This window comes from Mya arenaria, chromosome 11, assembly GCF_026914265.1.
Source record: "Mya arenaria isolate MELC-2E11 chromosome 11, ASM2691426v1".
NCBI lineage: Eukaryota > Metazoa > Mollusca > Bivalvia > Myida > Myidae > Mya > Mya arenaria.
Window position 1 is genome coordinate 54,657,178 of NC_069132.1, and position 27,865 is coordinate 54,685,042.

Sequence of the window (27,865 nt, forward strand, 5' to 3'; positions counted from 1 at the left end):
GTATATGTTCTTCAATAACACATTACTGGCTATGATTTATAAAACTGTGCCTCTTGATGGACTTAAAATGTTGCCAGAGAATTGTATATGTTCTTCAATAACACATTACTGGCTATGATTCATAAAACTGTGCCTCTTGATGGACTTAAAATGTTGCCAGAGAATTGTATATGTTCTTCAATAACACATTACTGGCTATGATTCATAAAACTGTGCCTCTTGATGGACTTAAAATGTTGCCAGAGAATTGTATATGTTCTTCAATAACACATTACTGGCTATGATTCATAAAACTGTGCCTCTTGAATGACTTAAAAATGTTAACCAGTGAATGGTATATGTTCTCGAATAACTTATTACTGGCTATGATTTATGTAAATGTGCCTCTTGAATGCCTTAAAATGTTGGCTAGGGAATGGAATACGTTCTCCAATAACACATTACTGGCTATGATTTATAAAACTGTGCCTCTTGAATGACTTAAAATGTTGGCAAGGGAATTGTATACGTTCTCCAATAACACATCACTCGCTATGATTTATAAAACTGTGCCTCTTGATAGACTTAAAATGTTGGCCAGAGAATTGTATACATTCTCCAATAACACATCACTCGCTATGATTTACTAAACTGTGCCTCTTGATGGACTTAAAATATTAGCCAAAGAATTGTATATGTTCTCCAATAACACATCACTCGCTATGATTTACAAAACTGTGCCTCTTGATGGACTTAAAATGTTGGCCAGGGAGTTGTATACGTTCTCCAAGAACACATAACAGGCTATGGTTAATAAAACTGAGACTCTTGAATGACTTAAAATGTTGCCAGAGGATGATCATGTGAATTATGAATCTGAATTAACTAACTGTTCAATTTTCTGACCTTAACATTTGTTCCAGCTGTTGCGATGTGACGGCAGTGAGCTACTACCCTATAAGGAGAAGATCCTTGAAGTGCTGCCCAAAATTCTGCGCCTACAGTGTGTACGGGGCTACGAGATTGCGGGCAAGACCCTCATGTATCTCCTGGGCTCACTGACCCGCATATACCCTCTAAACTACCGCAGTGTTCCGGGCTCTGTGGATAGGCCCGTCACAGAATACCTAGCCATCAGGGTGAGTGCCAGTAAAATCAACATACTTTCTTGAGGGTCAAGAATCATCTGCAGATTTCAGATTTCTGGGATTAAATTGTCTCCTGACCATTTTACTTTTTAAGTGGCTTTTTCTTTAACTCTTATAAATGTATGTTTAAATGCAAAAAAAGCCTGCCTACCCTACCTGTTTTTGAAAAAGATGTAACCCTAACCAAACCATTTTTGGGGGGCCCTAAAAGACAGCCTATTTTCAGGCATCAAACAAACAGATAGTTTCAACACTTCAAAGAGTTTTGTTCGTCACCAAGCCATTCTTTCGAACATAATTTAAAGCCACAATTTGATTGGTCGGTTGAAATGAAACTAATGCAAACTGGACATGTATGGATGCTTTGCAGAATATAAGCCCGCGTCTTAAGTAATCATTTCCATGCTTTACATAAAAGTATACACCAAGTCAGTTGCTTTGTTGTGTTAAGTTGATTGACAGGTTGTAGACTTTAAGAACAAATTTTAGATCTAAAACTCACTTAAAGCTGCACTAGTACTCTCACAGATTGAACGTTTTGACAACTTTTTTATTTTTTTGTCTTGGAACAAGCCAATTTTCGCGAAAATCCATGGAAACCAGTTATATAAGACTGCTTACAAAAAATCAGATCGCAGATTTTTATATTTAAGTTCAAAAATTGATGTTTTATGCATTTTTCTTAAACCGTTAGTAACGTTTTTTTCTTAAAACGTTAGTAACGGTTTAAGCTATAAAACATCAACTTTTGAATGGAAATATGAAAATCTACAATCTGATTTTTTGTCAGCAACCTTTTATCATTGGTTTGCAGGTATCTATGCTAAAAATTGCACTTTCCAAGACAAAAAATAAAGAAGTTGTGAAAATGGTAAATCTGTGAGAGTGCAGCTTTAATGGATTGAAGCAGAGTTAAAGCTACTACCATCAATGCTTCAAAATCTTGAAATGCTCAGATCATTTGAAACCAGTCTTAATAGCCACATATCATATTGCGTATCAATAAGTGTGTGAAGAAAAAAACAAATTCATTTACCAATAAAACATTATAACCAACAGTTATAATAATAACCAGCAAATGTGAAATTAAGAGCATACCATTCAATCATGATTCTGCAGGACTGGGCGAAGACTGGTGATGTACAAGACTTGGGATGCGAGTGGCACACGCCGGTTGAGGGGGAGATAAGCTTTGCACAGGAAGTCCTCGATACAATACTGGTTCCCGAACTGGAGACAGTAAAGGCCTTGTCTGCTGAGAACCAGCTCCCAAGGTGAGGAAGTGATGTGCTTAGTTAGAAATTTAGTGTGTGTTTTCTGACCAATAATATGGCTCCATTCCAAATGTGAAAACATTTCCTCGTATCCTTATTGGCTTAATGTGAAAATGAAATTCTCATTTTCTTTTCTTTTCTTGTACTTTTTATCATTCCAAACGATTTTTAGTATGGAGGTGTTGGTATCTTATTAAAGAAAAAACTTTATTATTATTCTTTTATCTTTACTATAAATGTTTTAAATCATTCTTGTTCATTTCTTGGCAAAACATTCTTTTATCTTTTCTTTCAATGTTTTAAAGCATTCTTGTTCATTTCTTGGCAATGTTTTAAGGCATTCTTGTTCATTTCTTGGCAAAACATTCTTTTATCTTTTCTTTCAATGTTTTAAAGCATTTTGTTCATTTCTTGGCAATGTTTTAAGGCATTCTTGTTCATTTCTTGGCAAAACATTCTTTTATCTTTTCTATCAATGTTTTAAAGCATTCTTGTTCATTTCTTGGCATTGTTTTAAAGCATTCTTGTTCATTTCTTGGCAAAACATTCTTTTATTTTTTCTATCAATGTTTTAAAGCATTCTGGTTCATTTCTTGGCAAAACTGAAATTATCAATTTTAGTCAAAATGCATTTTTTTTCCTGATCAGAAAAGCCCTGACCTCCTCAAAAGAGTGGGGAAAAACACAGATTTCTTTCAGAAATTGACGTGGAATGTATGCAATAAAACAAAGGTTCCCAAACGTAAGACCAACAATGGTTTCTGCTGAGTAACCAGCTGTTTAAATAAACTTATAAGGTCAGGAGACTAGTTTTGTGAACAAAATAATATTTGTATTTCTTATGAGACCATTTTGTCTTTTTGTTTGAACATTTATTTGTCTCATGTTTGTTTGAAAAATAATCAGCTTCTGATTGAGAAGCAAGCGCACTAACCAGGCGACTAGGAAGATATTTAAATAAACTTGATACCCATGTTGCAATACACGACATAAACATGTTCAATAACTCTGGCTGGCATTATTGTTGAGTTGTGCCCCTTGATTGTTGAGTTGTGTCCCTTGACTAGCCTTGGCTCTGGAAGATATTCAAATGGACTTAATACACATGTTCCATAACTCTGGCTTGCATCATTGTTGAGTTGTGCCCCTTGATTTCTGAGTTGTGTTCCTTGACTAGCCATGGCTCTGGAAGATATTCAAATGAACTTGATTCACATGTTGCAATATGAACATGCTCCATAACTCCGGCTTGCATAATTGCTTAGTTGTGCCCCTTGATTGTTGTGGTGTGTCTCTCGATTGTTGAGTTGTGCCCGTTGATTGTTGAGTTGTGCCCCTTGTTAGCTGAGTTGTGCACCTTGATTGTTGCGTTGTGTCCTTTGATTGGTGAGTAATGTCTCTTGATTGTTGAGTTTTGTCCCTTGATTGTTGAGTTATGTCCCTTGATTGGTGAGTTATGTCCCTTGATTGGTGAGTTGTGTCCCTTGATTGTTGAGTTGTGCCTCTTGATTGTTGAATTGTGTCCCTTGATTGTTGAGTTGTGCCTCTTGATTGTTGAATTGTGTTTCTTGATTGTTGAGTTGTGTCCCTTGACTAGCTTTGACTCTTGCTCCTTGTCATCTGTTTGCCTTACATGAAAAATTTATTTATATTGTTTGATATTATTTTCACAAGGTGTGTCTTAATCAGTTCTTATATTTACATTTTTCAGGGAGGACCTTCTACGCCGCCTTGTTATCATCCTGGAGGGTCTGAATGGTGTGGCGGCCGCTATGCCAGTCTGGGATGGAGAACATACATCACTGTAAGGAATTTTAGTTTAAGGAATTAAATGAAGAGATTGAACTTTAAGCAATATTGTTAATAAGTAGTCATAATATGACTTTCAATTTCAAATATTCATGTATCAGAGGTTCCAAAGTTCATAATTTATTCTGAAATCAGGATTAAGAGCTTATAACTTCAGACTATTATACAGTTGTAAATGTTGTTTTTTGCTTAGACATTTGCATTGAACATTGTAGAAAGTACCGTGAATTGAATACAAATGCCTTTGAAACAATTTTACCCCTTTACCCTGTTTTTGATATCAATCCCTCACACTGGGACAGACCCATGGTATTTTCAGGATTGACAAATATCAACTGTTAGAGCATGTGATATATATGATCAAGTTAATTTGCCACAAAGGGTTGTCTCGTGCATTTAATGGCATTAAATACTTTTTCCCTTACTTGTTTCATGTTTTTATTTTAAAAAACACTTGGAAACAATCCATTGCTTATTACACATGTTACGATGTATGTTTGTTGGAACTGTTTCCACCAGAAGGATATATAAAAAACAACTGTTCTTTGTTTTCTTTGAAGCATTGACAGCCAAGTGCCTTTAACCAGATTTACCTGCGCTAATTCCTGTGGGTCCAACTTTGGTAGGTATAAATAAAACACCTGGCGCAAATCTTAATCTTAACTGGCTTAAGTAGCTTTTTTCAATTAGCCAAATTAAATACTTTATTGTGATAATCATAAAGATAATTCCTTTCGAAAGTATAAAAACTCTTTAGAAGGTAAGTATAACATAAATTATTTAAAATTAAAAATAGAGAGCTTAGCTTAATCGTGCTATAAAGGACTTAAGAAGTTTTGAGAAATCGGGTCCTGAAGTCTGCATATTGTACTCAAGTGGATATTTACATCACGCAGGTATTAAAATCTGTGAATTCATTAGTCGCCAAAGTAATTGCTTTTCAACTGAACAAGTTTCAACTGAACAAGGGTTGAAATCGAGGTTTCTGGGTTTTGTCTTAAACCTTTGGACTCCAAACCTTGAAATAATGTTCATATAAATTATAATTATAGTTTTTTATCTTCTGATTTTTTTGTTTGACATTAGAGACCTGGTCAATGAATAGGAAATACTAGACTGCTACCATATTTTAGTTGTGACATATGTTTTTATGTTGAGTGCCCTTTTTCTGTAACTGTTGACTGCTACTTGCAGAGGTGACCCTGAAAGGTGGACAGAATGCCAGGACTGTTGTCATGGATGCCATCAGACCACTGCTGAGTAAGTTGATATATCGAAATGAAGCCTTTATAAGTAAAAATATCCACACGCAAAAACATAATTATTTATTTTGGTTTACAGCACATGTTACCATAATGAGTGCTATTCCATTGAACCATACTACCCGCCACAGTAAAGACTTTCAAATTAGAATATTTACATTCTCCTAGTCCTTTGTGTAGATAAAACTTGACGTTCATATTGTATTACATGCAAGTAGTTATGACGTCATTTTTATTGTCATTGACTTCAATATTGCACTCTGATTGGATAAACACAACTTCATTAAACCAATGATATATGACGTTACAAAAATAAGCTATTCCTTTATACAAACGTATGCTGTCCGTTACACCTTTAAGAACAAATACTAATTTGCAGAAGATACTATTAATTCTTAATAGCTATGAATATTTTTTGTAAATGTAAATATAAGTGTTGATCACATTTTTTTTTGTGTTTATACTGTATGAACGCAGTAGTGCTAGCGTGCAAATGACTGAGAAGCGCCAGCGAATTTGCTCGCGTGCCCTACCACTTTTATTCAGCATATTCGCAGGAAAAAATGCGATGAAAATCTAGCAATTAATTTATAGTCGCCTAAGGTATTTATTTTTAATCATGAGGCACAGAAAAAAGATACGGTTGCTCCATTTTGCATCTGTTTGTGCTCAAGTTTTTGTTTTCTCTCCCTGCAGAGCACATGTTGTCCTGTTGCGAAGATGATACAAAGGGACTTAATAAAGTCCTCCAGGTATGTATGTATGTGTGTAGGGTTTAAAGCTTCACTCTCACAGATTGGCTGTTATGACAACTTTTGAAAAAATCATCTTGAAACGACAATTTTTTTCGTAAATGTGTGAGAATCGGTTATTTAAGACTGCAGACAAAAGTATAAGAAAAAAATGATTTAATGGCATTAGGCATATATTTTGGAATGTAAATATGAAAAATGCAATCTGAATTTTTGTCAGCAGTCTTGTATTACTGGTTTCCAGACTTCAACACAAAAATTGGTTCATTCAGAGACAAAAAATAAAAAAAGTTGTCAAAACAGTCAATCTGTGAGAGTGCAGCTTTATTCTCACTTCAGAAAATGAATACATTTTTAATATCCTGTTAAAGTAATATATGTTTTTATGAAATAAAATTATTGACTTAACATTTTGTATTATGCCAATACAACATAGTAATCTAACATTTAGAAGCTATAAATGACATGAATGATATATTTTGTTGCATGCTTTTTTGCCACATTCCAGACAGGGACATTTTAAAAGTCCACGCCCCAGTATCACAAAAGTACTCAAGTCAAATCTCACTCTTAGACTCAACTCATTTTATCGCATAGCATCAAACGTTATAAAAAATCTTATAAGTTTTTACACCTAATAAAAGCGCATTCTCTCATAGAATATATGTTAATTAAAAACTCTATAGATTCCAAGGGAAAAATATTCTACAGACAAAAAATGTATTTGAGTAAAATTTATTGTTTTTAAACAACAATTATCCTTTTTGTTCTAGAATTAGTTTTCTTTGAAATATTGACAAAAACTTTTTATCAACACATTTAAGATGAACATACCTTTTCAAAAAGTATAAAAAAATGCAAGATTTTGAATCGTACTTTGCTTTTTTGTGGTAAATTAAGCTGAGATTGAGACTTAAGTATTTTTGTGATATATGGACCCAGTAGTGTAACTCTGGTTCCAATAATTGTTGAGTGATGGTACTCCACAGCTTTCTTTTGAGAATATGCTTAAAGATTAAGAACAATAGAGGACAAAAAAACAACATCCAATTTCAGATCTATGAATCCATCTTGTTTTTCCACGGAACATCAGAGATGGATTTCGAAAATCGCTGGAAAAGTTTCCATGCTGTGAAAAGGGCACTTGAGGACAAGGTACATGTTTATCCAGTTCCTGTGTTATCTGATTGACTGTCGCCATGTGGCGTACCCTTTCTAATTGTTGGTAATTTCATTGAACCATGACAAGTAAAAACGGGTCTTACAGTTAATGTTTTAGATATTCGATTTTTGTAAGATAAGTTACATGTTTATCCAGTGTGTGTAATCTGATCAACTGACACCATGATGCGTAACTTTTCTAATTGTTGATAGTTTCATTGAAAATTTCTTTGACAGGTCTTACAGGTAATATTTGAGATAACTGACTTTTGGCTGTATGTCAAACATATTCATATTACAATTTCCTTACAAAAAATAAATGGTTTGATGCGACACAGTCACATAAGCATTTATTTTGGGTAAGGTCACGCTAAAAATCTTCAAGTTTTTTAGTGCTCTACATTATTTGGTGTAAACTACCCAGTAACTGGGTCAGCCACTGTACATATCAACTGCTTGATTAAAATAGATAGAGGCTGACTGCTGATTTACTGAAATTAATGTATTGAAAAACTAGAGAAATACTGTCTTCGCATTGGAGAAAATATAATGTTGACCACTGACTACCTTTACAGTACCATACAATGTTAAAACATGTCACACGATTGGCTTCACCATTCCATTTTAAGTCACAGGAAATGATGCCATATTTACTTTTTGCTTAAAGTCATTGTGTTAATTTTTTTAGTTGTTGTTTTTTTGTTAAAGTGGGACATACAAAAATAGCTCATAACCTTAAATATATGCAACCAGTTGTATAAAAGTAAGATCAGTTGTCCACAGTTTATTGCTTGTTTACACTTTTAGATGATTTGATTGGTTAAAATTGATAATTATTGACCAATCAATGAACTTGACTAAACCAGAAAGATAACCTTTTTATTCACTTTGCTGGTGTAGCATATCGTATAAACTACTTACATTTTTGGTTTATCCAAGTTATCCAAAATGTTAATTGATTGGTCAATATTTATGGTATTATAACTACAAACCAATGAGATAGTTTTAATGATTCAACTAGCCAACAGTATACCTGTGGACAACTTATCAAAGTTGTGTACAATTGGTTGTTGCATTGCTATATTTATCTGAAGATCATTCAATGTATGTAAACTTAGAAACTCCTGTTTCTTAATGTCCGAGTATTGTATTTTAGATGCGGGGAGGGAAGAAACACCTGCGTGCATTACTAGTTGACAGAGTACTCCTTCAACACCAGGTAACATACACAATATGTCATGTAGATTAAGAAAATCTTGAAATTATTCATTTTACAACGATTGTAAAAAATTGCTATTTCAACATTATTAGCCCTTCTATTTTTCGGAGGAAAAAAAGTCAAAGCATTTTCCTAGCTTTCACGTCGTTGTGGGTAATCAGTGTGCAAAACCTTAAACTTCAGCCATAATTTAAAAAAAAAAGCTTGAAGATCTCCAAATGTACAGTTAGGCCCATAACTCTGGATTTCATAATTGTTGAGTTATGCCCCTTTTACAATTGAAAATCAACAGACAAGCCTTGGCATTTGCTACTTGGTGCTCTTGTATTAATTACTCTGGTCACTTACGATGTTATGCTCGATTGTGGTGTTGTATTGTGTCGGAAACAAGGGTACCCAGAGATTAGCCTCTTGCCCAGCTTGGTGGTCACAAACCAGACTCTTTGGGGTTTGGGGTTTCCATATCATTTCAAATTAGCGAGTTTAAAACCGGTTTTTCGAATCATCGGAGCAAATCGTTGCACCTCTACCGGTTAGCCCAGTGGTTAGTGCACTCAATACTCACCAAGGCAGCCCAGGTTGGATTTGAGGTAGGTTGGTGGTCGTCATGCCTGTTAAGTGGGTTTTCTCCTGATTCTTCAGTTTCCCCCACCACACAAGAGCACACTCTTGCACAACATCGTGCAAATGAGCATGACTTAGTTTAAGTTAATATAACTTTTTTCACAATCATTGTAAAATAAATAAAGTTTAAACTAAACCTAACTCTCGGTAAACAAACTGGAAAGCATTGGTGAGTAACAAGTGTGCTAACCTGACATGGGCTAGCCAGATTAACTTCAGGCTATATTAAGATTAAGCCAGACAGAACCGCTATTTAGCTCTGAAAGCATTATTTATTTATTTAAGTATTGATAGGTCTGTCTTTGAAAATACTTAAAATTATGCAGATTACAAGATTATTTTTTTATCCATCATTAAAATAAAACATGAATACGAATAAAACGATCAATGTTGCTCACAGTAATACTGATCTACTAAGTCACATCTTTATCCAATATGTATAAATAAAATGAATAGCGTTTGTTTTGTTGACTCCATTTATTAGCTTGTCATCTTTTTTAATAAAAAAATGCAGACGAGCAGAAGAAAACTTATTAGCATTTAAAGTAATCAACATGTTTTCCTTTTTCAGATGCGGTGCTTACAAAAGACAGACCGTTCGTTCACGCGTCCTCATCAGGACATGCTGGAGGACTTGTACACTCTTTCTATCAGCAGATACAGCGAGGTATAAACACCATGGCAGTACACTGAAAGGGGCTGTCTCACGTATGATAAAATAGCAAAAAAGAAAATAAATTGTCAAAAACTTGGCATCGATGTGTACAATGCATTGAAACTTACTAACTGAAGTACCACATAGTTTACAATTTATTTAAGTTTAGCAGTTTTTTCATATTTTTCCATTAAGAAAAGATTACTGAGTATGTTTACCAGGTAGAATTCATTCCTTATGCGTGATTGGCTAGTCGGTGTTTTCAGGTGATATTATCAAGGTAGGTGTATAGCTTAATTATGTCACGCGATTAGAGTAAGCCTTTGTAGCTCAGTGAGTATGACGCTGGACTACAGTTTTGGCGACACGGGTTCGAACCCGGTCTCCGACAAAAAAAAATTGTCAGATTTTGGTACTTTGTTAACAATTATGATATCGAAGAGTAACACATTCTATTAGATAATTGTCCTGAGATTTGTTACAGAAAAAAAAAAAATCTTGGTGCCAATACGTGAGACAGCCCAGCCCCTTTAACAAACAGTGTTCTCATTCTCAAGAACTGGCTGCTGGCCAAAATGGGCAGTTAAAATAGGGATTGTGCCACTTCGAATTTTGGAAAAATGAGTGAATTTTAAGAAAAATAAGTATTTGTTGGTTGATTACTATTAGAGATATTTTGATAAATAGTAATCGACCAACTTACCTAATAACCAGCTCAGATCTAACTCTAGTTTAAGAATAGAATCTCCCTGTTTTGGTTGGACTGTAAAAATAACTAGCCGATAGACTGAATTCTTTTTCTGGCATAATGATAAGGATAAGAATAATATTGAGTACTGCCCCTGTAGTTCCCAGGGGCCGTTACAATATCATTCTTATCCTTGTTCTTAGACACGCCTCAGTGATTTCAGTCAGTCCATTGGCCAGTTATTTTTACAGTCCAATCAAAACGCTTGGATTCAAATTTTGAATTTTAGTGAAATCTAAGGTGTTTATTGAATTCAGCCCCAGATCATTTGTCATATTCTGAAAGATAATGAAAGGTTGTTGAATGGTATGTAATGTATGTGTTTAAAATTCAGAGGAAATTTAGTTTGTTGTTCTATTTTTGTCCCAAATAAAAAAGGCCATGTTAAATTTGAATTGAAATTGATGATAAGAATAGTTTTTAAAATTACCATCACTTTTTGAGCTCAGTTTTTTTTTTTTTCATATGCATATTCATTTACATGTCATCACTTGAGCAATAATTAACCATTCTATCACCATTCCGTCCACCTCCAGGTTCGTAAGAAGTCACAGGCAATGTTGGGCCTGTTTTTCAACCACTATCCATACTCGTATCGCAGTTTGCTGGACGGAATTGTTGAGCGCCTCACGAACAGTGACACTCCAGAACATCAGTTCCAGGTAAGTTTGCGATTTTAATTGGAGCACTATATAGGCTGATGCCAATTTATGCTGTTTACACATTCAAAGAGTTCTTGAATTCTAGGCTGCTGGATGATAAGTCGTTAAATTTTTCAAAACCCCCCAGAACTTAGAAATTTCTATTTTGCCTTGAAAATTGCTTTAAACTTGGTTGTATTTTCTGAAATAGTCCTTCAATTTCCTTGCCCTGCTCCAAATGGAGTTTCTGTTATAATCAAATGTCAATTGTTACCAAAAAAGTTTGGTTTGAGCTGGGACCAATAACAATCCTACTCCCAGGTCTTAATGGACACTAATGGTGCTAGGTTGATATTTTATTAAAAAAAAAATACTTCTGCCAACCTTATGATCCGTTACCTGATTCTGGTTCCCATTCTCTAGGGTGTGTTGTACATTCTGCTGGGTACCAGAAAGAGCTGTATTGCGACAAAGCGAAGCTGGGAGGTCATCTCACGCATCTGGCCGGCGCTTACACAGGCCCAGCAGTCTGAGAAGCCATCCATCCTTGCTCTCATAGACAACATCATCAACAAAACAGTGAAAAATTCAGAGACCACTGCCATCAAGCTGGAGGTTTGTTGAGATTTGATTTTGGTCATAGATGAAAATGAATAAATGTTATATCATGTTTGATGAATATTACGCACTTGACCTGTTGAATAGGCCCCATTTTCTCAAAAGTTTTTAAACTTAATAGGCTTATTTCAGTAAGTCAAAATACACACTTAAATATGATTTTGATTAATAAAAAATGTTTTTTTTTGTGAATATAATAAAGACAATTCCTATCTAAAGTATTAAGAAGTAAATATTATGCAAAATATTGAAAGTCAAAAATAGTGAGTTTAGCTTAATCCTGTTATAAGGGACTTAAAACGTTCTGAGAAATTGAGTGCTGTCGTTTAAGATATTTTATATGATGGTAACCATTGCTCAAATTAAGCACCTGCACTGGTAAAATGCTTGTCGGGCTTGTTATTTATAACAAGATTTAGGTTTAAGAATTTGGACTTGTTCAATTAAAAGTCTGATTTCGATGACTTAATATCATAGAGACTTTTTACCTATTCCGTAAATATTTCCGCCAAAGTATATTGTTCCCATTTGAGCAGATCATTTTTAAAAACTTAATTGTTGAGTTGTTTCTTGGACAATTTCTTTAAAGACTACTGGATATTCAATTTTAGTGTTTCATTAATTTAAAATGTGCAGCGTTTGCAAAATTAATATGACTCCCTAGTGCAATCTGGTAAATTTGATTAGATTTTGTTGAAAAAGTTGAGAATTTAACCCAAATTACATAAAATATGTTTTTGCTACAGTAAAGTGACAGCAATTTCCAATTACTGCTTTTGTGTTTTACCTAAGCAAGATACTTTTAAGTTTGGATTACAATTCTTTTGTGGACACACTCAGTATGTGGACAGTTTGACAATAACCGTCTGGCCTCTGGGAATATACATGCTCAAACGTATATTTACTGACATTACAAATTATGAATAATTACACAGAAAAAATTATGTGAGTTTCAGTTGTCCTTTGCACGAGGACATACTAATCCGGTGTGAGAGTGGTCTAGTGGTTAAGATATCTGCCTCTCACCCACAAGGTTGTGGGTTCGATCCCCAACAGGAGTACCATCTTATGGCTTCTCAAAAATGACACAGTACTTGTTTCTGCCCAGGAAACAGACTCGAGAGTTATTCGTATCAGCTTTCACCTTTGAGGGGTGAATGCGAAAAGGTTCTAAGTTATATTGAATAAAGAAGAAGATTGAACCTTTTTGCTTTCACCCCTCGACCTGTCTTCTCAATCGAGCTAAATTAATTAGTATAAACCAAACAAAGTCCAAAACTATATCACATTTTTATTTCAGGTGAATCAAGCCAGCATAGAGGCAGCTGGTAGGTTGTTACAGTCGGGTGTTCCCGCCCCAACAGAGTCCCCTTGTAGCGAGGTTGAGTCTCAATCCGCACTTCAGTTTGAGGTGGACAGAAACGAAAAGTCTTTCACGTAAGTAAGACTAGTTCTGTAGTGTTTTGTGATACATGTACATAAATTGCATGTGCAGACCTTTTTCTATAGTTCTCATGGGTCCGACTATCTGACCCATTCCACTAGCAAAATATATGATATTTTTCCCAATCTGGAGAAAAAAAATCCCAAACTAAAGTAAAAAAAAAAAGGTTATGAAAGTCATTTTACCTGTGATTGTTTATTCAACATCTTAATGAATTGTTTGATGTCAAGTTTTGGTGATTTTAATTCGGAAATCATTGTTTTTAGTAAATTCAGAGAACAGTATGCAATATTAAGTTTTTTTAATCTCAAAATACCATTTTTGGTGATGCAAATTTTCCCATGATGTCTCGGAACTTTTTCCTGAAATGGGCACAAAAACGCCTGATGTGGTGAAGGTCATTGTTATTTTTGCATTACTGAATTACTGAAATGTACAAAAATTTAATACCAAGCAAAAGAATAAAATTTTGCCATTGTTTTTTTTTTTGCAGAATGTACACAGATTTAGTGGAGAAGATGGTTTCCATGGTGAAAGGAGGACAGCTGTAAGTGAATTAGATCCAATTTTTTTTAGGATCAATTGTAAACATGTCTGTATTTTTGCTGAAAAAAATCCATGGTGCCGTTGTCATTGTGCAAAAACTTTGACCTTTGCCATAACTCAAAGGAAAAAAAGACACAGTCGAAACTCGATGACTCGATATTCTAGGGACCGGCCAAGGGCATGTAACTGAAACTGCTATTAATGTTGTTTAAGTCTTCATCCATATCATTTGTTGTCAGAATATACGTCTACAAAAAAAAAGCTTTAATAAAGGTCTGTAGATCAGTATTCAGTACACATGTATCATCTTTTCTTGCTTTCTAGGACGTGGAAGTTTAGTCAGATAGCACTGGATCTGTTGAACCTGTTGTTACGTCATGACACGCCCACCCCGCCCTGCCTGGTGGAGCTGCTCACTAATTCCTGTGTCAGTGATACCCTCTACATACGCAAGGTGATACATTACAAATCAAACTTTACATATGCAAGGTGACATATTACAAATCACACTTCATATTCAAGGAGATACATTACATATCACACTCTACACACTCAAGGTGATACATTACAAATCACACTCTACATACGCAAGGTGAAACATTACAAATCACACTAAACATACGCAAGGTGATACATTACAAATCACACTCTACATACGCAAGGTGATACATTACAAATCACACTCTACATACACAAGGTGAAACATTAAAAATCACACTCTACATACGCAAGGTGATACATTACAAATCACACTCTATAAACGCAAGGTGAAATATTACAAATCACACTCTACATACCCAAGGTGATACATTACAAATCACACTCTGCATATGCAAGGTGATACATTACAAATCACTCTCTACATAGGCAAGTTGATACATTACAAATCACTCTCTATATACGGTGATACATTAAAAATCACACTCTACATATGTAAGGTGTTACATTACAAATCACACTCTACATACGGTGATACATTACAAATCACACTTTACATATGTAAGGTGATACATTACAAATCACACTCTGCATTCGCAAGGTGATACATTACAAATCACACTCTATATATGCAAGGTGAAATATTACAAATCACACTCTACATACCCAAGGTGATACATTAAAAATCACACTCTGCATAGGCAAGGTGATACATTACAAATCACACTCTGCATATGCAAGGTGATACATTACAAATCACTCTCTACATAGGCAAGTTGATACATTACAAATCACACTCTATATACGGTGATACATTAAAAATCACACTCTACATATGTAAGGTGATACATTACAAATCACACTCTACATACGGTGATACATTACAAATCACACTTTACATATGTAAGGTGATACATTACAAATCACACTCTGCATTCGCAAGGTGATACATTAAAAATCACACTCTACATATGTAAGGTGATACATTACAAATCACACTTTACATACGCAAGGTGATACATTACAAATCACACTCTACATATGCAAGGTGATACATTACAAATCACACTCTACATAGACAAGGTGATACATTACAAATCACTCTCTTTACGTAATCAAGGTGATACAGTACAAATCACCATTTACATGCGCAAGGAGATTTCTAAGACTTACAAAATGCACATACACAAGGAATTTTGTTTTAAGAATTAAAAATAAAAAATGTTCTAGAAATCTTGTTAATTAAGAAGTATCCCCACTCTTATTTTATCTTACTTTTTAACAGTTCATTATACCCCCCAAAACAAAGTTTGGGGGGGTATACTGGAATCGGGTTGTCCGTCCGTCTGTCCGTCCGTTTTTTTTTTTGTCCGGGATTCATCTTTGTCGTTATTGAACAAATCTTTTTCAAACTTTCAAATATTAATGACCATGATGTAAACCTGTGCCTCCGTGGATTTGGTCAGAGTCGCATGATCCTGAGTGGAGTTGTGGCCCCTTAATGAGTTAAATTGGGCAAAATTAGCTTTGTCCAGGATTCTTCTTTGAAGCTATTGAGCAAATCTTTTTCAAACTTTCAAATATTAATGGCCATGATGTAAACCTTTGCCTCCATGAATTTGGTGGGAGTCACATGATCCTGAGTGGAGTTGTGGCCCCTTAATGAGTTAAATTGGGTAAAATTAGTTTTGTTCGTCCTACTCCTGTGTCATTTTTGAATGAATCTTTTTCAAACTTTTAGCCATGGTGAGAACATTTGCCCCTGTGATTGTGGTTGGAATCACATGATCATGTCTCCAATTATGGCCCCTGAATAAGTTAAAATAGGCAAAAATTATACAGCTTTGTCTAGTTGTTACTAAAAATAGAAAAACGGTTTCCGGACGATAACTCATGAAAGGCTAGACAGATTTGAACAATTTTTGGTACACAGGTGTAACATCAGAAGATACAGGTCAAGTTCGATATTGGGGCTGGTGGGGCCAAGGTCAAGGTCATTGTTACTAAAAATAGAAAAACAGTTTTCGGACAATAACTCATGAAAGGCTAGACAGATTTGAACAATTTTTGGTACACAGGTGTAACATCAGAAGATACAGTTTGGTACACAGGTGTAACATCAGAAGATATAGGTCAAGTTCGATATTGGGGCTGGTGGGGCCAAGGTCAAGGTCACTGTTACTAAAAATAGAAAAACGGTTTCCGGACGATAACTCATGAAAGGCCTGACAGATTTGAACAATTTTTGGTACACAGGTGTAACATCAGAAGATACAGCTCAAGTTCGATATTGGGGCTGGTGGGGCCAAAGTCAAGGTCACTGTTACTAAAAATAGAAAAACGGTTTCCGGATGATAAATCATGAAAGGCTTACAGATTTGAACAATTTTTGGTACACAGGTGTAACATTAGAAGATACAGGTCAAGTTTGATATTAGGGCTGGTGGGGCCAAGGTCAAGGTCACGGTTACTAAAAATAGAAAAACGGTTTCCGGACGATAACTCATGAAAGGCTAGACAGATTTGAACAATTTTTGGTACACAGGTGTAACATCAGAAGATACAGGTCAAGTTTGATATCGGGGCTGCTGGGGCCAAGGTCAAGGTCACTGTTACTAAAAATAGAAAAACAGTTTCCGGACGATAACTCATGAAAGGCTAGTTTTATCTTACTTTATAAGGAACAGTTTGATATAGTTCCGAACAACATCATAGATTATCACTTAATCTTTGGAGTTATGTCAAGTATGTTTGTAATTATAAATTGTGAAAAAAGACAAAGTACATGTTCATTGCAATTTCTTCTTCACCAGTAAACATAAAACCTAATAATTTGACTACTTATAGATCAGTATCATGAGCCTGATGTCGATACAGAAGCAAATGAAGAGGAAACACAAGAAAATCACCGTAGACCCCTTGAAAGAGGCGGCGAAATCTTCAACAAAGTTTATTCCAGGGGAAGCAACCACTCACCAGCAGCATATACCAAATCAATCAGTGGACTGTAACCTTAGCCCTAGTGACTCTTCCTTATCCTCTGGAGGAGATGTGAGGGGTGGGGAGATACCCCCACATGGGACGGGGTACTTTAGACCAGGCTACAGGGCAGATAATGTGTGGCATACATACAACAGCAAGGATTTACCAGACACACAGGAGAAATGGGAGGGCCTGTCGGTGATCGAGAAAACTCACTGGGGGTACTACTCGTGGCCGAAGTAAGCAATCATACTTTGAAAAGATATATTACTAAATACTTTGCATATTTTGTTTTCTGCATATTTAAATGCTTATACTATGGATGCCTTTTGTCTGGAATGCTTTCTAGGAGATTTTGCGCCGAAAACCAGGGAGTTATTACATTAAAAGGGGATTTTCATTGTTATGCCCCCCTTCGAAGAAGAGGGGTATATTGCTTTGCACAGGCATGTTGGTCGGTCGGTCGGTCGGTCGGTCCGTCGGTAGACCAAAGCTTGTCCGAGTGATAACTCAACAATTCCTGGACGTATGGTCATCAAACTTCACATGAAGGTTGGGCCTGACCAGTAGATGAACCCTATTGACTTTGGGGGTCATCGGGTCAAAGGTCAAGGTCACAGTGACCTTTAATGGTAAAATAATTTTAAAGCTTGTCCGAGTGATAACTCAACAATGCCTGCACCCATGGCCCTCAAACTTGACATGGAGGTTGGGCCTGACCAGTAGATGACCCCTATTGTTTTTGGGGGTCATCAGCCCAAAGGTCAAGGTCACAGTGACCTTGAATGGTAAAAGGTTGTCCGAGTGATAACGTGACAATGCCTGCACCCATGGCCCTCAAACTTGACTTGGAGGTTGGGCCTGACCAGTAGCTGACCCCTATTGTTTTTTGGGCTCAAAGGTCAAGGTCACAGTGACCTTGAATGGTAAAAGGTTGATCGAGTGATAACTCAACAATGCCTGCACCCATGGCCCTCAAACTTGACTTGGAGGTTGGGCCTGACCGGTAGATGACCCCTATTGTTTTTGGGTGTCATTGGGCCAAAGGTCAAGGTCACAGTGACCTTGAATGGTAAAAGGTTGTTTGAGTGATAACTCAACAATGCCTGCACCCATGGCCCTCAAACTTGACTTGGAGGTTGGCCCTGACCAGGAGATGACCCCTATGGTTTTTGGGGATCATCTGGCCAAAGGTCAAGGTCACAGTGACCTGGAATGGTAAAAGGTTGTCCGAGTGATAACTCGACAATGCCTGCACCCATGGCCCTCAAACTTGACTTGGAGGTTGGGCCTGGCCAGAAGATGGTCCCTATTGATTTAAGGGGTCATTGGGCCAAAGGTCAAGGTCACAGTGACCTGGAATGGTAAAAGGTTATCCGAGTGATAGCTTGACAATGGCTGCACCCATGGCCCTCAAACTTGATTTGGAGGTTGAGCCTGGCCAGAAGATTGTCCCTATTAATTTTATGGGTCATTGGGCCAAAGGTCAAGGTCACAGTGACCTTGAATGATAAAAGGTTGTCCAAGTGATAACTCAACAATGCCTGCACCCATGGCCCTCAAACTTGACTTGGAGGTTGGGCCTGACAAGTAGATGACCCCTATTGATTTAAGGGGTCAAAGGTCAAGGTCACAGTGACCTTGAAAGCAAACTCAACAATTCTTGGACCTATGGTCATCAAACTTGACATGAAGGTTGGACCTGCCAAGTAGATGACCCCTATCGACTTTGGGGGTCATCAGGGCAAGGTCAATGTCACAGTAACCTTTAATGCAAAAAAGTTAACAAATCTTCCCCCAATGATATCTCAACAATGCCTGAACCTATGATCATTAAACTTGACATGGATGTTAAGCCTGACCAGTAGATCACCCTTATTGATTTTAGGATTCATAGAGCCAAAGGTCAAGGTCACAGTGATCTTGAATGGTAAAAGGTTGTCCGAGTGATAACTCAACAATGCCTGAACCCATGGCCTTCAAACTTGACTTGGAGTTGCATCTGACTTGTAGATGACCCCTTATGATTTAAGGGGTCATTGGGTCAAAGGTCAAGGTCACAGTGACCTTGAACAAAAAAAAAACTTGTCTTTTGATAACTTGACAATGCCTGCACCCATGGCCCTCAAACTTGACATTTAGGTTTCTGGTGACCAGCTAATGACTCTGGATTTTGAGTTCATAGAGTCAAAGGTCATGACGGTCATAACACACTTTATCCTCACACTTTAATGGTCATAATCTTAAAACAGCAACAAATCAGCTGTCATTTCGGTCCATGCATATTTCATTCAATTGTCCATATAATCCTGACAACATGGCGCTCAGGGGGGGCATAATGTTTGACAAACATCTCTTGTTAATCTTAAATCTCTCAAGCATGGGTTATTGTTTTGCTTGTTCTATGATTAAAGCAATGTTTTGAGTATATATGTTGAAAAGAAATGTGTTGTGTTACACAAAAATCTGGTCTACAATTTTCCCAAACATTCACTAACAATTCTACCTATTTTTAGATTAGGGGATTTATATTTAATACTTTTCATTTGCAGTTAGATATTGAAAAGTTTTATTTCATATAAATAACAGTTCAAATATATATTAAATATGTTCAGCCATTTTAGACATTTATGCATTTTGTATTTAAAGTAACACTCTTATTCAAAATCAATACATACACATGCATAACATACATAAATTTTGACAGATAAACCTTTAACTACTTACTTAATAATGCATTTATGGAAAATATTAATTACTGATAACATGATTTTCACTGTTTAATAGCTGAAAACCCAAAAATGTTAAATGATTGGTGAATGGTAACAGATTAACCCTGATCTACTAGGGTCCGATAAGGTAGAAATACCGTGTTTTTAGGCAGGTTTCTTTCAAATTAAACTTGGTATCTTTCATAGAAACCATTGTTTTCGACATGTATTAATTGTGGTAAATCTGATTTGGCAAAAGAGTGCATCTTTAAATTACATGTATATTAATTATGGCCCCTGGTCATATATGTACTTAGAAAATAACATGACAGTCAACCACTCTGTTGTTTCAGGGATCTAAAAACCTACGCCCCGAAATCAGAACAACCGAAGCTAAACAGGGACAGACAAGATTTAACAGAGGGAGAAAAGATTATCTATGATGCATTTACCAACCCAGAATTTGTGACAAAACTAGTCGACTTTTTAGCCCTGGAAGAAAATAAGGGCAGAGATAAATTTGGTTTCAAGAAAATGGTGCTATTTAAGGTAAGTTCATGGCCCATATTTAATATAATTCTTATCCTTTTCCTTAGACACGACTTTCGTGATTCCATTTAGTCCATTTGTCAACTATTTTTACTGTCCAATCAAAACACTATCTTTTATCTTAAAATTAAGTGAAATTTAAGGTGGTTTTTGAATACGGGCCCTGGGCCAGTATTCAATATTGATTTATCCTTATCCTTAGACATGCCTCAGTGATTCCATTCAGCCTATTGGTCAGCTAAATATACAGGCCAATCAAAACACTCAGTTTCTTATCTTAAATTTAAGTTCAATCTCTTGAGTGGCGTATTGAATACGGCCCAGGGCTCCATATTTAGTATAATTTCTATCCTTATCCTAAGAAATGCCCGATTGATTACATTCAGTCTATTGGTCAACTATTTTTACTGTCCAATCAAAGCACTTGAATTCTGATCTTAAATTAAAGTTGAATCTTAGTTTCATATTGAATATGGCTCCAAGTTCTTTCTGGTAACAGGTGAAAGGAAAGAGGTTCCTTCAACAACAAAAGATGAAATATAGAACTGCTTCAAATTATTTCACATTATTACATGTATAATATATTTTCTCTATGTTTAAACAAAATGATGAGGAATTTTATCCAATAATGAGAAATTAAAGTAAAAAATCTAAATGAAGCCCAAATTCTTTGACTTGACATCAAAATATTTTGCTAAGCCCTGCTATATAAAATCCAGTATTTTAGCGAGCCCGAAAGCATTTTACTAGTGCAGTGCTTGCTAATTAACCATTGTATCAGTGTTTTGAAAGTTTTACGAGAGTGTAAATATAGATCTGCATGTAGTTCGGTGTTAAATAGGTTGACAATTTTATTTCTATGCCCTTTAGGGTTTGTTCCGGAACTTTGGTGACAGCCTCCTGCCGTCTTTCAAGCCCCACATTGAGCGCCTGATCAGTGATACAAGTCATGACAAACATGACTCCAGTCACCGATGTGCCATGGAGATTATGTCGGGCATTATCCGTGGCTCCAAACACTGGTCCTATACACAGGTAAGATTGAAGTCACTAATGTGCCATGGAGATTATGTCTCTGATCATCCACAGCTCCAAACACTGGTCCTATACACAGGTAAGACTGAAGGCACTGATGTGCCATTGAGAACATGGCTGGGATCATCCTTGGCTCCAAACACTGGTCCTATACACAGGAAAGACTGAAGTCACCTATGTGCCATTGAGAACATGGCTGGGATCATCCTTGGCTCCAAACACTGGTCCTATACACAGGTAAGACTGAAGGCACTGATGTGCCATGGAGATCATGGCTGGGTTCATCCGTGGCTCCAAACACTGGTCCTATACACAGGTAAGACTAAAGTCACCTATGTGCCATGGAGATCATGGCTGGGTTCATCCGTGGCTCCAAACACTGGTCCTATACACAGGTAAGACTGAAGTCACCTATGTGCCATGGAGATCATGGCTGGGTTCATCCGTGGCTCCAAACACTGGTCCTATACACAGGAAAGACTGAAGTCACCTATGTGCCATGGAGAACATGGCTGGGATCATCCTTGGCTCCAAACACTGGTCCTATACACAGGTAAGACTGAAGTCACCGATGTGCCATTGAGAACATGGCTGGGATCATCCTTGGCTCCAAACACTGGTCCTATACACAGGTAAGACTGAAGTCACCTATGTGCCATGGAGAACATGGCTGGGATCATCCTTGGCTCCAAACACTGGTCCTATACACAGGTAAGACTGAAGTCACCAATGTGCCATTGAGAACATGGCTGGGATCATCCTTGGCTCCAAACACTGGCCCTATACACAGGTAAGACTGAAGTCTCCGATGTGCCATGGAGATCATGGCTGGGATCATCCGCGGTTCCAAACACTGGTCCTATACATAGGTAAGACTGAAGGCACTGATGTGCCATGAAGATCATAGCTGGGATCATCCGTGGCTCCAAACACTGGTCCTATACACAGGTAAGATTGAAGGCACCGATGTGCCATGGAGATTATGTCTCTGATCATCCACGGCTATAAACACTGGTCCTATACACAGGTAAGACTAAAGTCTCCGATGTGCCATGGAGATCATGGCTGGGATCATCCGCGGTTCCAAACACTGGTCCTATACATAGGTAAGACTGAAGGCACTGATGTGCCATGAAGATCATAGCTGGGATCATCCGTGGCTCCAAACACTGGTCCTATACACAGGAAAGACTGAAGTCACCAATGTGCCATTGAGAACATGGCTGGGATCATCCTTGGCTCCAAACACTGGTCCTATACACAGGTAAGACTGAAGTCACCTATGTGCCATGGAGATCATGGCTGGGATCATCCGTGGCTCCAAACACTGGTCCTATACACAGGTAAGACTGAAGTCACCTATGTGCCATGGAGATCATGACTGGGATCATCCTTGGCTCCAAACACTGGTCCTATACACAGGTAAGACTAAAGTCACCAATGTGCCATTGAGAACATGGCTGGGATCATCCTTGGCTCCAAACACTGGTCCTATACACAGGTAAGACTGAAGTCACCTATGTGCCATGGAGGTCATGGCTGGGATCATCCTTGGCTCCAAACACTGGTCCTATACACAGGTAAGACTGAAGTCACCTATGTGCCATGAAGATCATGGCTGGGATCATCCGTGGCTCCAAACACTGGTCCTATACACAGGTAAGACTGAAGTCACCTATGTGCCATGGAGATCATGGCTGGGATCATCCTTGGCTCCAAACACTGGTCCTATACACAGGTAAGACTGAAGTCACCTATGTGCCATGGAGATCATGGCTGGGATCATCCTTGGCTCCAAACACTGGTCCTATACACAGGTAAGACTGAAGTCACCAATGTGCCATTGAGAACATGGCTGGGATCATCCTTGGCTCCAAACACTGGTCCTATACACAGGAAAGACTGAAGTCACCTATGTGCCATGAAGATCATGGCTGGGATCATCCGTGGCTCCAAACACTGGTCCTATACACAGGTAAGACTAAAGTCTCCGATGTGCCATTGAGAACATGGCTGGGATCATCCTTGGCTCCAAACACTGGTCCTATACACAGGTAAGACTGAAGGCACTGATGTGCCATGGAGATCATGGCTGGGATCATCCTTGGCTCCAAACACTGGTCCTTTACACAGGTAAGACTTAAGTCACCGATGTGCCATTGAGAACATGGCTGGGATCATCCGTGGCTCCAAACACTGGTCCTATACACAGGTAAGACTAAAGTCTCCGATGTGCCATTGAGAACATGGCTGGGATCATCCTTGGCTCCAAACACTGGTCCTATACACAGGTAAGACTGAAGTCACCGATGTGCCATTGAGAACATGGCTGGGATCATCCTTGGCTCCAAACACTGGTCCTATACACAGGAAAGACTGAAGTCACCTATGTGCCATGGAGATCATGACTGGGATCATCCGTGGCTCCAAACACTGGTCCTATACACAGGTAAGACTGAAGTCACCTATGTGCCATGGAGATCATGACTGGGATCATCCTTGGCTCCAAACACTGGTCCTATACACAGGTAAGACTGAAGTCACCTATGTGCCATGGAGAACATGGCTGGGATCATCCTTGGCTCCAAACACTGGTCCTATACACAGGTAAGACTGAAGTCACCTATGTGCCATTGAGAACATGGCTGGGATCATCCTTGGCTCCAAACACTGGTCCTATACACAGGTAAGACTGAAGTCACCTATGTGCCATGGAGATCATGACTGGGATCATCCTTGGCTCCAAACACTGGTCCTATACACAGGAAAGACTGAAGTCACCGATGTGCCATGGAGATCATGGCTGGGATCATCCTTGGCTCCAAACACTGGTCCTATACACAGGAAAGACTGAAGTCACCTATGTGCCATGGAGATCATGACTGGGATCATCCGTGGCTCCAAACACTGGTCCTATACACAGGTAAGACTGAAGTCACCTATGTGCCATGGAGATCATGACTGGGATCATCCGTGGCTCCAAACACTGGTCCTATACACAGGAAAGACTGAAGTCACCGATGTGCCATGGAGATCATGGCTGGGATCATTCGTGGTTCCAAACACTGGTCCTATACATAGGTAAGACTGAAGGCACCGATGTGCCATTGAGAACATGGCTGGGATCATCCGTGGCTCCAAACACTGGTCCTTTACACAGGTAAGACTGAAGTCACCAATGTGCCATTGAGAACATGGCTGGGATCATCCGTGGCTCCAAACACTGGTCCTATACACAGGTAAGACTGAAGTCACCGATGTGCCATTGAGAACATGGCTGGGATCATCCGTGGCTCCAAACACTGGTCCTTTACACAGGTAAGACTGAAGGCACCGATGTGCCACTGAGAACATGGCTGGGATCATCCGTGGCTCCAAACACTGGTCCTATACACAGGTAAGACTGAAGTCACCGATGTGCCATTGAGAACATGGCTGGGATCATCCGTGGCTCCAAACACTGGTCCTTTACACAGGTAAGACTGAAGTCACCAATGTGCCATTGAGAACATGGCTGGGATCATCCTTGGCTCCAAACACTGGTCCTATACACAGGAAAGACTGAAGTCACCAATGTGCCATGGAGAACATGGCTGGGATCATCCGTGGCTCCAAACACTGGTCCTATACATAGGTAAGACTGAAGGCACTGATGTGCCATTGAGAACATGGCTGGGATCATCCGTGGCTCCAAACACTGGTCCTTTACACAGGTAAGACTGAAGGCACTGATGTGCCATGAAGATCATGGCTGGGATCATCCGTGGCTCCAAACACTGGTCCTATACACAGGAAAGACTGAAGTCACCAATGTGCCATGGAGATCATGGCTGGGATCATTCGTGGCTCCAAACACTGGTCCTATACACAGGAAAGACTGAAGTCACCGATGTGCCATGGAGATCATGGCTGGGATCATCCGTGGCTCCAAACACTGGTCCTATACACAGGAAAGACTGAAGTCACCAATGTGCCATTGAGAACATGGCTGGGATCATCCGTGGCTCCAAACACTGGTCCTATACACAGGTAAGACTGAAGTCACCAATGTGCCATGGAGAACATGGCTGGGTTCATCCGTGGCTCCAAACACTGGTCCTATACACAGGTAAGACTGAAGGCATTGATGTGCCACGAAGATCATGGCTGGGATCATCTGTGGCTCCAAACACTGGTCCTATACACAGGTAAGACTGAAGTCTCCGATGTGCCATGGAGATCATGGCTGGGATCATCCGCAGTTCCAAACACTGGTCCTATACACAGGAAAGACTGAAGTCACCAATGTGCCATGGAGAACATGGCTGGGATCATCCGTGGCTCCAAACACTGGTCCTATACACAGGTAAGACTGAAGGCACTGATGTGCCATTGAGAACATCGCTGAGATCATTCGCATCTCCAAACACTGGTCCTATACACAGGTAAGACTGAAGTCACCGATGTGCCATGGAGATCATGGCTGGGATCATCCGCAGCTCCAAACACTGGTCCTATACACAGGTAAGACTGAAGTCACCGATGTGCCATGGAGATCATGGCTGGGATCACCCACAGCTCCAAACACTGGTTCTTAATGTATACACAGGTACTATGGGCTTGGGGTTTCAGTTTAAGGATTATGGTAGAAATTTTTCATGAGGTATCGAAATGTTCCATTTTGCAGTGTTAACTCTCTGTAGAAATTTAATAATATGCTATTTCAAGACTGTAAAAATACTTTTTCAAGACTGTAAAAATGGTCCAAATGAAGACTGGAGTAAAAAAAGTAAATTTAAATATCAATGAGCTTTATGTATGGTTTATGCTTGTGTACATACATTAGCAGAATAAAGTCACTGTGCTGGTCAGAATTACTGTTTCTGGTTAATCATAAGAAATAACAACTGTTTGACAGAACATTTATATTCTGAAATTTGGCACATGTTAAGTGAGAATACCCTTCTGCTTAACACATGCATTTATATGTAAAATAAATTTGATGAACGCCATAAACACATCAAAAGATTTCTACATTTTTAGATAGATTTGTTACCATGCACATTCGGGTGTTTTCGGCTAGTATGTAATTGACCAGTTTGTTTCCAAAGCAGGGTAAAATCTGCAAGTTCTGCAAGTTTTTGCAGGAAGAATGGCAGCTTATCTTGCATTCTATTTATAGACTGTGTCCTTGTGGGCGTGGCTCAAGCCGCTACTGAAAAACGCCCTCAACAATCTGACAGACTCCACATTGAAGGACTGGTGTACATTCTTTTCCTTTGCCTCGGTAAGTGGGATGATATTGATTATGGATGGTTTTGATTTGAGGCCATGTTCAATATCAAGCTAAGATTTATCCTAGTTAATGATGAGAAGTCAAGTGCTTTGATTGGACAGTAAAAATAGTTGACCGAAAGACTGTAACAAATCAGCGGCTATGTCCAATATCAAACTAAGATTTAACTTAAATTTTAGATCAGAATCCAATCGCTTTGATTGAACAGTAAAAATAGTTGACCGAAAGACTGACTGTAATAAATCAGCGGCTATGTCCAATATCAAACTAAGATTTAACTTAAATTTTAGATCAGAATCCAATCGCTTTGATTGAACAGTAAAAATAGTTGACCGAAAGACTGACTGTAACAAATCAGCGGCTATGTCCAATATCAAACTAAGATTTAACTTAAATTTTAGATCAGAATCCAATCGTTTTGATTGAACAGTTAAAATAGATGACCAAATGACTGAATGTAATGAATGAGGCAATTCTGTAAGGAAAAGGAAAAGAATAATTTTGAATATGGGCCCGTATCTTGCCAAAAAATTTATGTTATCATAAAATCACTTTTTTAATTCAAAAATACGTGGTAGGAGTAATCCTATTTTCTAAACAAGCTGGTTTATTTTGGTCACAGTTTATTCGAATAAGCAAAATACTTTTTCACTTTTACTTGCTATTCTAAACTGATTATTTAATGAACAAAGTTATTTTACGAAATCTTGTGAATGCCTTTGGAGCTGATGAAACAACTTGTTAAAAATTAACATTATTACAACATAACATTAATCACTCTCGTTGGTTTACACAATGTTACACATACACATGTTGTATTACAGGAGAGTCGCGACCCACGTAAGACGTACTGGTTTTACGAGCTGGTAATGGACAACCCACTGAGTGGGGAAGGCGGCTCCTTTGGGGATGCTGGGTAGGTGACTTGGGTCATGTGATTTTATATCATAAGGGTTAGAGTTTACATGTACATGTGCAACAAAGGAAATATGCTG

The 27,865-nt window shown here is 38.0% G+C and overlaps 1 protein-coding gene across 1 annotated transcript in view; it reads left to right on the plus strand.

The window, feature by feature from the left end:
- LOC128208036 (proteasome activator complex subunit 4A-like) overlaps positions 1 to 27,865 on the plus strand; it is a 75,257-nt gene that overhangs the window by 19,122 nt on the left and 28,270 nt on the right. Inside the window, exons 19-37 of the mRNA XM_052911330.1 lie at positions 903 to 1,118; positions 2,247 to 2,401; positions 4,113 to 4,205; positions 4,771 to 4,832; positions 5,405 to 5,470; positions 6,169 to 6,224; positions 7,281 to 7,379; positions 8,542 to 8,604; positions 9,800 to 9,895; positions 11,168 to 11,293; positions 11,696 to 11,887; positions 13,191 to 13,327; positions 13,828 to 13,881; positions 14,205 to 14,334; positions 17,166 to 17,539; positions 20,365 to 20,560; positions 21,431 to 21,595; positions 26,757 to 26,861; positions 27,695 to 27,786. Of these exons, the coding sequence (XP_052767290.1) occupies positions 903 to 1,118; positions 2,247 to 2,401; positions 4,113 to 4,205; positions 4,771 to 4,832; positions 5,405 to 5,470; positions 6,169 to 6,224; positions 7,281 to 7,379; positions 8,542 to 8,604; positions 9,800 to 9,895; positions 11,168 to 11,293; positions 11,696 to 11,887; positions 13,191 to 13,327; positions 13,828 to 13,881; positions 14,205 to 14,334; positions 17,166 to 17,539; positions 20,365 to 20,560; positions 21,431 to 21,595; positions 26,757 to 26,861; positions 27,695 to 27,786 (2,477 nt within the window). The remainder of the gene's footprint in view (positions 1 to 902; positions 1,119 to 2,246; positions 2,402 to 4,112; positions 4,206 to 4,770; positions 4,833 to 5,404; positions 5,471 to 6,168; positions 6,225 to 7,280; positions 7,380 to 8,541; positions 8,605 to 9,799; positions 9,896 to 11,167; positions 11,294 to 11,695; positions 11,888 to 13,190; positions 13,328 to 13,827; positions 13,882 to 14,204; positions 14,335 to 17,165; positions 17,540 to 20,364; positions 20,561 to 21,430; positions 21,596 to 26,756; positions 26,862 to 27,694; positions 27,787 to 27,865) is intronic.